Source organism: Macrobrachium rosenbergii, chromosome 34, assembly GCF_040412425.1.
Source record: "Macrobrachium rosenbergii isolate ZJJX-2024 chromosome 34, ASM4041242v1, whole genome shotgun sequence".
Lineage (NCBI taxonomy): Eukaryota > Metazoa > Arthropoda > Malacostraca > Decapoda > Palaemonidae > Macrobrachium > Macrobrachium rosenbergii.
The window spans coordinates 6,674,888-6,686,646 of NC_089774.1; the positions used below are offsets into that span (position 1 = coordinate 6,674,888).

General features: G+C 35.5%; 1 protein-coding gene across 2 annotated transcripts; it reads right to left on the reverse strand.

Annotated features, from left to right (window-relative positions):
* Nucleotides 1-4,556: 4,556 nt before the first annotated feature.
* Nucleotides 4,557-11,505, reverse strand: LOC136856129 (pancreas transcription factor 1 subunit alpha). 2 transcript variants are annotated; one of them, XM_067133782.1, is made up of 6 exons: nucleotides 11,332-11,505; nucleotides 8,790-9,858; nucleotides 7,725-7,787; nucleotides 6,457-6,618; nucleotides 5,749-5,887; nucleotides 4,557-4,950 (listed from the first exon to the last, which is right to left on the reverse strand). In XM_067133782.1, exons 2-6 carry the CDS (start codon nucleotides 8,931-8,933, stop codon nucleotides 4,838-4,840), a joined length of 621 nt encoding a protein of 206 aa, XP_066989883.1. In that variant the 5' UTR covers nucleotides 8,934-9,858; nucleotides 11,332-11,505; the 3' UTR covers nucleotides 4,557-4,837. The 2 variants fall into 2 exon arrangements, with proteins under 2 accessions (XP_066989883.1, XP_066989882.1); XM_067133781.1 differs by having other exon boundaries at nucleotides 5,749-5,899.
* Between the last annotated feature and the right edge of the window lie 254 nt (nucleotides 11,506-11,759).

The following is an 11,759-nucleotide window of genomic DNA, read 5'->3' on the forward strand; positions in this document are numbered from 1 at the left end:
ATATTTGCTAAATTATTATATATATAAAAATAATTTTGTAGCGAAATTCATATGGTATTGCAAGAAAATCAGCACAGCATATAAAATTATTTTTCTGATTTTGAAAAATAATTTTTTTATTAATTCGGAAACTACATAATATAAATTTATATATATATGTTTAGTATATATATAATATACATGTATATATATTATATATATATATATATATATATATATATATATATATATATATATATATATACTGTATATATTTATCAACCACATTTATTATTTAATATAAAATAACCATTGAATATTTGAAATAATCCCAGTGGCTGCATAAACATAAAAAAATATGTAAACTAATTCTACCCTCAGAATTATTCATAGAATTTGGATAATAATAATAATAATAATAATAATAATAATAATAATAATAATAATAATAATAATAATAATAATAATAATAATAATTAGGACTATATTGATAGAAAAATGTATAACTCACTTAACATATTTTTTTATTAATTAAATGAATAATCATCTAACTGTTAAATACATAATAATATTGCACATTATAACACAGTCGAATCCAAATAAATTTATCAGCGGTTTGTAACAAAGTGCATAAGATTTCCTTAACCTGGTGTGACACTTTTGTCCACCCTGAGCTAATCTGTGAGAGAGAGAGAGAGAGAGAGAGAGAGAGAGAGAGAGAGAGAGAGAGAGAGAGATGCGTCCTATAATTAACTAGCATGGTTATCTCCTTACATATATATATATATACAATCAGTAATTAGAACTCCTCTGCAAGCCTTGAAATCCGAATGGGGAATAACAGAAACCACTTTACATTACAGTATTAATCATTCATATCACCTTAATTTCTAATTTTATATCAAAGCATTTATTTACAAGAAGCATTTCAAATACACATGAAAATGAATTAAAATTTTCAGTATTTCTAAGGAATTATTTACAGTACAAATTTCAGTCCACAAAAACCTAAATTGATTCTTATAAATATAAATTGATAGTCCTGGATCTCACTAGTTACTGTCATTTTTGATGACTTCACCAGCCTTTTTTTAGTTTTCTGAAAAGGAAACTATTGTGTCGGCTTTGTCCGTCCGTCCGCACTTTTTTCAGTCCGCACTTTTTTCTGTCCGCCCTCAGATCTTAAAAATTACTGAGGCTAGAGGGCTGCAAATTGGTATGTTGATCATCCACCCTCCAATCTTCAAACATACCAAATTGCAGCCCTCTAGCCTCAGTAATTTCTATTTTATTTACGGTTAAAGTTAACCATAATCGTGCTTTTGGTAACGATATAGGAGAAGCCACCACCTGACCGTGGTTAAAAGTTTCACGAGCCGCGGCTCACACAGCATTATACCGAGACCACCGAAAGATAGATCTATTTTCGGTGGCCTTGATTATGCGCTGTACAGAAAAGTCGATTGCGCCGAAGAAACTGGACTTCATCTAATTTTCTGGATATATTTATCAATTCACACCTTCACCGAACATTGGAGTTTATCACAATAATTCTTTATGATAATTCCTTATATCACAAAAAAATTATTTTTATGATAATTCCACCTCTTCGCGATTATTCTGTAACTTTGCTATAATCCCCGTCTTCACCAAACCCTATTTTCACAGTAATTATGTATTTCATTATTTATTCTGTAATTTTATGCTAATTCTGCAAATCGCAAAGTATTCTAATTCCTGATTATTTTCATGAATTTCAAAACTCATTAAGCATTCTGAATTCTCAATAGAATTTTATATACCGTCAAGTATTCTGATTCTGTCTATTAATTCCACATTTTCATGATAATTCTGTACATAACAGAGTATTCTGATTATTCGCAGTTATTCTGCACTTCACTTCTGAATTTTCAGAATAAGTTATTTGGATATTCACATTAATTCTGTATATCATAAAATATCTAAATCTTATTTCTGTAATTCTGTACTTCACAAGTATTCTGAAATCTTCAATATAATTCAGTATATCACAATGTATAATCAATTTTCTTATGAATTCTGTACTCCACAAAATATTCTGAGTCATGAAAATGATTTTGTATATTACAAAGTATCCAAATATTTTTTCTGTAATTCTGTACTTCACCAAGAATTCTGTTTCTTCATAGATTTGTAATGTTGATGAGGTCTGTTTGTTACAGAAAAATACAAAAGTAAATAAGGATATTTTAAAGCAAATACAATTATTATTATTATTATTATTATTATTATTATTATTATTATTATTATTATTATTATTATTTATTATTATTATTATTATGCCTGTCAAGTAAAAAACTAATGCAATATTCAAACAAAGAAAATATTATTATTATTATTATTATTATTATTATTATTATTATTATTATTATTATTATTATTATTATTATTATTATTATTATTATTATTACTATAGATTTACTTGTTTATATTTCTCTCATTTTTAAAATTCTTTGCCTTTATATAATGTCTGGATAATAATAATAATAATAATAATAATAATAATAATAATAATAATAATAATAATAATAATAATAATAATAATAATAATAATAATAATAATTATATTTTTCTTTGCTTGAATATTGCAGTAGTTTTTTACTTGACAGGCATGATAATAATAATAATAATAATAATAATAATAATAATAAATCTATAAAAAAGGGAAGAATTCTAATTTTCCTAGCTATGTTATTTCAATTAAACTTTCAAAATTCATTAATGAAGTTAAAAATCTTATAAAATAATATTTAGCTTCTCGTTGGCAAGTGCTTTCACGTTATACCGTTGTTCCCACCGAACTGTTTTCCGTTAGGTAAACGCACTCTCCTGAACGCTGCCGAGCTGTGATTGGTCACAGAAATATGCTTCGTAAACTTAACGATATCTTTGGCGAAATAAGCGTATGCTAAAATAATTATATACTGCACTTTAAACCTTATTTCAAATGTTAAATTGCACTTAAATCTCATTGGCTTCTTTAGTATAAAATGAATTTTTGTCAGGATTAAAGTTGGCGAGGGGTTAATTAAAGGGTTTGCGAGAAAATATTGACCGGAATTTATATTAGCGAAAGCCTAATTAATATCAATGTTCTTAGCATGTTAAGGCTTCATATATGTTTGCCAGTTTAAAAGTTAGCGAATGGTGACATGATTTGCTGCAGGCATCTTAATATGAGGTGAAATATACTATTATCAAAGTTTGGTAATACGAATATTCACGGGAATTAAATTTCGCGGTTTACTCACTTATTTTCCATGTGAATATCTAGATGGGTTAATGATTTTGTAACTGATTCATGCACTAATTTGATGTAGATTATTTAACCAAAAATATTCAATCACCTAAAATTTCACAAACTTATTGAATTCACTGGATCTTTGAGATAACTGAGTTTTCTTTTCAAAGTCACTGAATTTTTTGAATTCACTGGCAAAAGTCATGAATTCCCTCGCACACAGAGTTAATGTTCTCTAGTTGAATTCATTTTGTCTTTTTTGAATTCAGTATTATCTGAAATAACTCATTTCTTCTTTCAAGACTTTATTGTGAGTAAGATTTCCCTGAATTTTCTAAATGCAGGTTTTATATAATTCATTTCCTTTAGAATTCAAATTCCATTAAGAATTCACTTCACATCAGGTTTTGCTTAGTTTTCCAATTCATTATCTTGTCAGAATTCATTTCCACTTGGAATTCATTCTTGTTAATATTCCTCAGAATTCATATTCCGTGGAATTCAATTCCAGAATTCGCTCTTGTCAACATTTAAATTCACCTTAAGTTCATTTTCTTTTCAGGATTCATTTGACGTCATTATTCACTTTCCTCACATTTGACTTTGGTTGAATTCATTTCCTCAGAATTCAGTCTGCACTAGAATTCAGTCCAACTTAACCTGTCTGATCAGAATTCATTTCTCCACAGGATTCACTTCCCTCTAAATTCACTGCCTGCAAGGATTAATCCTCCATTTAGGATTTGCATGAGATCAGAATTCATTTCAAAAAATTTTTTTCCCCTCTGTGAATTTCTTTTCTTCAGAATTCATCATCTCGTAATTTTTGAAATTCATCACCGAAAGCAATTTCATTATCTCATCACATTTTCCACTCAAATATAACTTTCTCCTCAGAATTACCTTCCGGTTACTTTCCCTTCAGATTACATTTTCCCCACTCAAATGTAACTTTCTCCTCAGAATTACCTTCTGGTCAAAAACTTTCCTTTCAGCTTTCACTTTCCACTCGAATATAACTTTCCCTTTTGGATTACCTTATCGACAGAATGACATTTCCCTCAGATTCCATTCAAATATAACTTTCCCTTCGGGAGGACCTTCTGGCACTTTCTCCTCAGAATTACATTTTGGTACTTTCTCATCAGATATAACTTTCCCTCAGATTTCACTTTCCACTCAAATATGACTTTCCCCTAAGCATTACTTTCTGGTGCTTTCACCTCAGATTTCGTTTTCCGTTCAAACTACACTTTCCCCTCAGCATCATCTTCTGGTACTTTCTCTCCAGATTTCATTTTTCACTTAAATATAACTTTCATTCCAGGATTACGTTCAAGTGCTTTCCATCCACAATTACCTTCAGGTACTTTCTCCCCAGATTCCATTTTCCACTCATAAACTTTCCCCTTTTGGGTACTTTCTCCTGAGGATGACCTTCTTAGCAGAATAACTCTCCCCTCAAATTCCTTCCAAATGCAACTTTCCCCTCAAAACTCTCTTCATTCACTTCCCCTCTGTGTTCCCTTGCTGTTTTTGCTGACTGAGCACCTTCCTAGGAGAGCTGTCAGCCGGCTGTCACTGCTGTTTCTGCTGTTCCGGCACCCAGGTCTTGGCTGTGACCTTGCCGTTGACCACCAGCGGTCTGACGTAGGACCAGGTCAGGGAATGGGGGACACTGTCCACGCTCACTGGGTGGAGAGAGATGGACGAAAATTAGTGGGAGTTTCGTTCATATGTTGACTTCTTGCTGCTATAAAGGGGTTAAGAGGACGAAAGTTAATGGGATATTTCGGTCATATGTTGACTTTTGGCTGCTATAAAGGGGATAAGGGGACGAAAGGTTATGGAAATTTCGTTCATATGTTGACTTTTGGCTGCTATACAGGGATTAAGTGGACGAAAATTAGTAGGAATTTCGGTCATATGTTAACTTTTGGCTGCTATAAGGGGTTAAGTGGACGAAAGTTAATGGGATATTTCGGTCATATGTTGACTTGTAGCTGCTATAAAGGGGTTAAGGGGACGAAAATTAGTGGGAATTTCGTTCATATGTTGACTTGTAGCTGCTATAAAGGGGTTAAGTGGACGAAAGGTTATGGGAATTTCGTTCATACGTTGACTTTTGGCTGCTATTGGAAGGCTGAAAATGGACGAAAGATAATGGGAATCTCTTTCTATCAAAACAAAAGAAAACTGAGCGAAAGTTTGGGAAAAAGTATTTTCATGCCTGGAAGATTTTCTGTTGCAATATTAAAATGGATGAAGATTTATGGATTTACTTGATTTTTTCACTTTCACTGAAAATTTCTCTGCCACTGCAACAGGCCTTGAAGCCTTCAGAGTGAGCTGGCTACGAGGTGTCCCTTTTTTTGCAATTTTCCCAAAAACTTACGTCCACATTCCTACCAAAATCATACCAAACGTTGCCAGTGACGCGGCCCACCTGTAACCAAAACTTCAAACAAGCGAACTGACCCGTAACTTACACCTGGAACTCCTGACGATGATCTTCCTGTTGGACTCGTTCTGGTTCGGAGGATGCAGGTGGGGGTCGGGAGACCTGTCAGTGGCGACCAGTTCTGCCAAAAAGCTGATATACCCTATGGCCAGCCTCAGGGTGTCTACCTGTGAAAACGCCTGTGGAGGTCATTATGGCTGGTGGGGAGAGGTTCCTATTTATGTTTTAGAATAGGGAGTCAGATTTTGGAGATTTGGTCCTTGATTTTTGTCTCTAAAGGGACCTTGATCAGAGGGTCACACCTGGCTTCCTGTGCTTGCTGTTATGAGCATGGGTAAATAGCCTGCTTAGTCTACAACTGCAAAAGCAACTCATGATTCAGTTAAATTCCCCTTTCTTTCTCCAACAACAATAGGTCATATTCTTTATTTCCTAAACAAAATCCCCTTTTTTTTCCTCCAACTAAAATATCCCAGAATCTTTATTTCCTGAACAAAATCCCCTCCCTTTATCAACAAAAACAGTTAAGGCATCTTTATTTCCTAAATAAAATTCCCTTCCTTTCTCCAACAAAAACATCTCAGAAACTTTATTTCCTAAATAAAATCCCCTTCATTTCTCCAACAAAAACAGGTCATAATCTTTCCCTCCTAAACAAAATCCCCCTTTCTCTCTCTCTCTCTCTCTCTCTCTCTCTCTCTCTCTCTCTCTCTCTCTCCCTCTCTCAGGTACTTACCTTAGAGAGCCTCTTTTCGTAAGGCAGCGTGGGAATGTGCGCGCGCAGGCCCTCGAAAGCGTCGTTAATACTCTGCATTCGTTTCCTCTCGCGCATATTTGCAGCCTGACGCTGTTGCATCTGCGCCATTAGGCACCGGCGCTTCTTCTTCCTGCGCAGGACCTGTGTGGGAGGGCAGGGCTGATTTTGGGGACCGAGTTGGATCGTGTGCGGTTTTTGTAAGTGTGAGGAGTTGCAAGTTTGTAAAAGCGGGCTTTGGATAATGATGGTTGTAGAATTTTTATATATTTATGAATGCTTTTTACATACATACACATATATATGTGTGTGTATGTAATATATACATACACATATATGTATGTATATATATATGTATAAAACTATGAAAAAGTATTCGAAGCAAAGTATATTTCCCAAGGACATATTATGACAAATTGTATCATTCCCCCAAATATTTCATATAAAAAAAACAATATATCGTCATTCTTCAGGCAAAATTTAAACCAAGCTTTAATTATAAATTATAAAAAAAATATACTGGTTATTCTAAGCAAAAACTAATTAGAAAATGACATAGAATTAAAACACATAAAATTACACAATGATTTTCAAACATGGCGATCAATGCCGTAGAGTTTATCACCACTTCACGACACCACAAAAATACACAAATACAGTAATTCATTACACGTAAATAGCGGCTCAGCCAATAGCCACAGCAAGCATACAGTAATAGCCATACACTAGCTCTAGCAAACAGACATAAGAGGCAGAGTATTAGAACTAGCAACTAGAGAAAACAATCTTCTACTATCACGAGCAACATGAGACAATAACATCACAATCTCTGGCAAGCTAAATAATAGATTTTACTAGCTCTATTAACTAGAGACGCTAGGTTTTACTAGCTCTATTAACTAGAGACGATAGACGCTTCACTAGCCCAGTGATAGAGCCGGCAGACTCGTTGCTAGCACAGGCAGCGAACAGAATTTAGTGAACAGTACATTAAGCAGACGTTGCACCCAAAAAGCAATGACCAGAAATCATCACAAAATCATTATTAATTTTAGTTTTATTTTGAGAATTATCTAAGGAATTGATTAATCAATAATAATGATAATCAATAACAACAATAATAATAATTTTACTGGTTCACAGAGACAGTATATTTTGCACTGGGTCAAAAGATTCTCACTGAACAGTTCCCACAAACAAATGTGGACGCTACTGAACGCCACTAAGCTTGCGGAAAACCGTTCTCTCACCGTGTTCTCTTGGTCGTTGTGTGATGGAGAGGAACCCCCGCTATCTCCTTCGAAGACTAGGTACTATATTTATATTTGGGGAGGAAGGGTTAAGTAAATATTAATTTTGTCATATTTAACAGTATATAAAATCCTAGGCTACAGAGTACAGATCACATGAAGAATCTAGGTTTTATATTAATTCACTGTAACCTAGATTATGACAGAATATTTTAAACTTGAAGGCAATAGCATTCAATTCATCATCAATTACTCAATCAGAGACTACAGCTATAAGAAGCAGAACATTCAGTCATCAACTCTTCAATCAGAAGACCAAAATTGAAAGATAGAGGCTTTCAATCTACCTCGTTTTCCTCAATTCCAAAAAGCTAAATATTATCCATTCATCAAACCTCTAATTCAGGAGTTTCATAAAAGATTTCCTCAGTCATCAATTCTTCTGTTGAAAAGCTAAAACTGAATCATTCCTTGACCATCTATTATTCATCAATTCTTCAGTCCCAAAGACTGAATTCCAAGACTCAACCTGTATTCATCAACCCCTCAAATCCAGGCTTTCAATTTATCATCATCTCTTCAATTCCAGTGACCAGAAGTCTGGAGAAAGACCTCCTGCGTCCCGCCCTAGCAATCAATTCATCAATTCCTGGACTGACACTGGAAGACTCAAACTTCTATTCCATCATACTTCTGGAAGACTGTATCAGACTTAAGACCTAGACATCCATACCATCATACCCCTGGAAGAAAGTCTTAGACTTGAGACCCAGACTTCCATACCATCATACCTCTAACTTTACAGACTTCCATACCATCATATCTCTGGAAGAAAGTCTTAGACTTAAGACCCAGACTTCCATGCCATCATATCTGTGTATGGAAAGTCCTAGACTTAGGACCCAAGTTTCCAGACTTCCATACCATCATACCACCGTAAGGAAAGTCCTACATTAGGACCCAAGCTTTCCAGACTTCCATACCACCATACCTCTGAAAGGAAAGTCTTAGGCTTAAGACCCAGCCACCCACCCACCTCCCAAAGGCTCAGAACCAAAGACTCACCGTGTTCTCCTGGTCTAGATGGGCCGGGGAGGAACCCCCGCTTCCAGGCTCGAAGACCACGCCCGCCTGGAACTCGCTGAAGGCTGCTGACTCGAAGAACTGCCTGTTGAGGGCTTCCATGTCGAAGCCGTCCATGCTGTACATCTTGCGGAGTCTCTGGAACGGTGATACTTGCCTAGGGTGAGCAATCTGGAGTGGGTTTTTGGGTTGAAGTTAGTTTGGGGTGATTCTGGAAGGTCAGTCAGCTTGAATTTGGCTGGGAATTACAATCTGGAATTGTTTCTGGAAGGTCAATCAGCTTGAAGTTGGTTTGGGGTTCTTTTGGAAGGTCAATCAGCTTGAATTTGGCTGAGAATTACAATCTGGAATTGTTTCTGGAAGGTCAATCAGCTTGAAGTTGGTTTGGGGTTCTTCTGGAAGGTCAATCAGCTTGAATTTGGCTGGGAATTACAATCTGGAATTGTTTCTGGAAGGTTAATCAGCCTGAAGTTGATTGGAGACTGTCCCTCGAAGATTAATCAGCTTGAAGTCTATCTGAAGTTTACTTGAAGTTTCTGCTTTGTGGATAACTTCAAGAAACATCAACTTGAAGTTAATTCTGAGTTACTTCTGCAATATAAAAATCGACCTGAAGTTGATCTGAAGTTACTTCTTTGTGCACAACTTCACGAGAAAACGACCTGAAGTTTTTTTGGAGTCAGTTTATTGAATCTTTAAAGGAACACTAATAGAAATCAGTTTATGTTTACTTTCTCGAAGTTAAATCAAATTCTTTCATTTTTAGAGTAAATGATTAACATTAATACATAGTTATAATAATTTTCTTTTAATACTTTCAATACTTTCTGATCTCTTGTAATTATCAAAGGAAGTTATCAACAATTCATAAACAAATTACACAGTAGTGAAAACTCTCTTCATTATAATCTATGAAAATCAATTTTATAGGGTCTTCTATAAAATCTCCTTGAAGATTTTTTTAAAACTTTCTTTTTTCACACTTTCGTATCCAAGAATGATTTTATTTTTAATTTTTATTTTTATTATTGTCTTTTCATCACTGTTTGACCTGTTTGAAATAGAAAGGTTATTTTGGCATAGATTAATACATATGAATGATTGTAATTCGCTTTTCTGATGATAAAAATGACTGAAAAATTTATATTTTTAATTATTTCATACATTTTATATATATATATATATATATATATATATATATATATATATATATATATATATATATCTCTCTCTCTCTCTCTCTCTCTCTCTCTCTCCAACCCAATCTCAGCACGCTCCCTATTTCAGGACATCCCTCCCCGGCGCTCTCTTATATTACCGAAGGTGTAGCCATCTAAGATGAGTCTCAGATCATCATTACACTTATGAGTCTTTGTTTATAGTCATAAAGGGAACACGGAATGTGCGAGAGAATTCCGAAGCCTACGACAGTAAAAAATTTATAGAATTATAAATAAAATTATCAATGAAATGATAATCGTAATTATGATAACGTGACGTCACACCGTTGTACCCGAAAGTCCTCCCAGTCTCACAAGTTATTATTATTATTATTATTATTATTATTATTATTATTATTATTATTATTATCATTATAAAGTGAAAATTGGTCTGGAGCAAAATCAGTATTGTCTACAGTGTGACTCATAAAGCTGACAGTATGCGGTAACAGCTATCAACCCCCTCCCTCCCCCTAAAAGGGGGGGACTCTTATACCGCCTCTTAAAGAAAAACATGTTATACGAGTCTGGGAAAAGAGAAGAAAGTAGAGAGTGCCTGGTTTGATGATAAAGTTAGAGATTTATACATTTCGATTCAGGGTCCCCTAGGGGTAGGGGTGGGGGAGAAAGGAGGGAGGGGGTTACTGGTTAGAGTTTGCTTTATGCGGGGGACTGTAAGCACTGCTTTCTTGCCTTTTACAATTCGTTAATTGCTTTTAGAGTTATATATAGTTTCCAGTTTCTTTATTTGTCACTGATTTCAGGGAATAATAATAATAATAATAATAATAATAATAATAATAATAATAATAATAATAATTTTTGAAAGCCTAACCTCTTCCGATCACTTTTCGCTCGCAATGCATGACGTATCACTAATTACACAGTCCATTACGAGCAATCACGACACTTTACTGCCAACCAGTCCACTGCCATTAACAGTCATTACCCAGACCCTATTTGCAAATCAATAAGGAGCACAATATGGAATCATTTTAGCTATGGAATCGTCGTGCATATCGAACACGTATGATATAAAGTAGACCGCCATTGTTAATGGTTATATGACGCACTTTGGTAACTCTTTCTCTCTCTCTCTCTCTCCCTCTCTCTCTCCCGGCACTGTTCCATGCTCACACTGCAGGCTCCGCGGTTTGCATATAGCCCCCTCTCGAAGATCCGGCCAGTACTCCATTGATTGGAGCCTCTATCTCCTGGGAAAAACGGCGGAAAACACAATATGACAAGCGAAGGCGCCATCGAGGTGGGAGATATGAACACACACAAACACCGGCTGGCTTTACCTGCCGTTGAAACCAGTATTTCAGAGTCTCCTGAAGCCCTCAGAGTCCTCTGAAGTCACCGAAGGGGCGTCTGGAGCCCGGAGAGCACTCGAGGACGTCGGAAGCCGTTAATTACGCCTTCATGAGGTCACCTAAGTCCCCGGCAGACGGGTCAGAGGTTGCAAACATGTGAAGATACTGTAATTAGCCGCTACGGGACGGCACCGAGTGTGGCGGATACCTTTTACGGCGCAACTCGGGCGGCCGGCCAATGGGAGAGCGGGATGCCGTCGCCTCGACCAATAGGAAGAGGGCTTCAGGGTCGGAGGCGGGAACTTCAAGAAGATACGTCGGTGGCACTATTGATCTTCGCCTTCGGATCCGCGGGCGAGGTGTTTGTTTACTTTCAGATGTCGCCACTTTTTCGACAGGTCCGAACTTATAATATA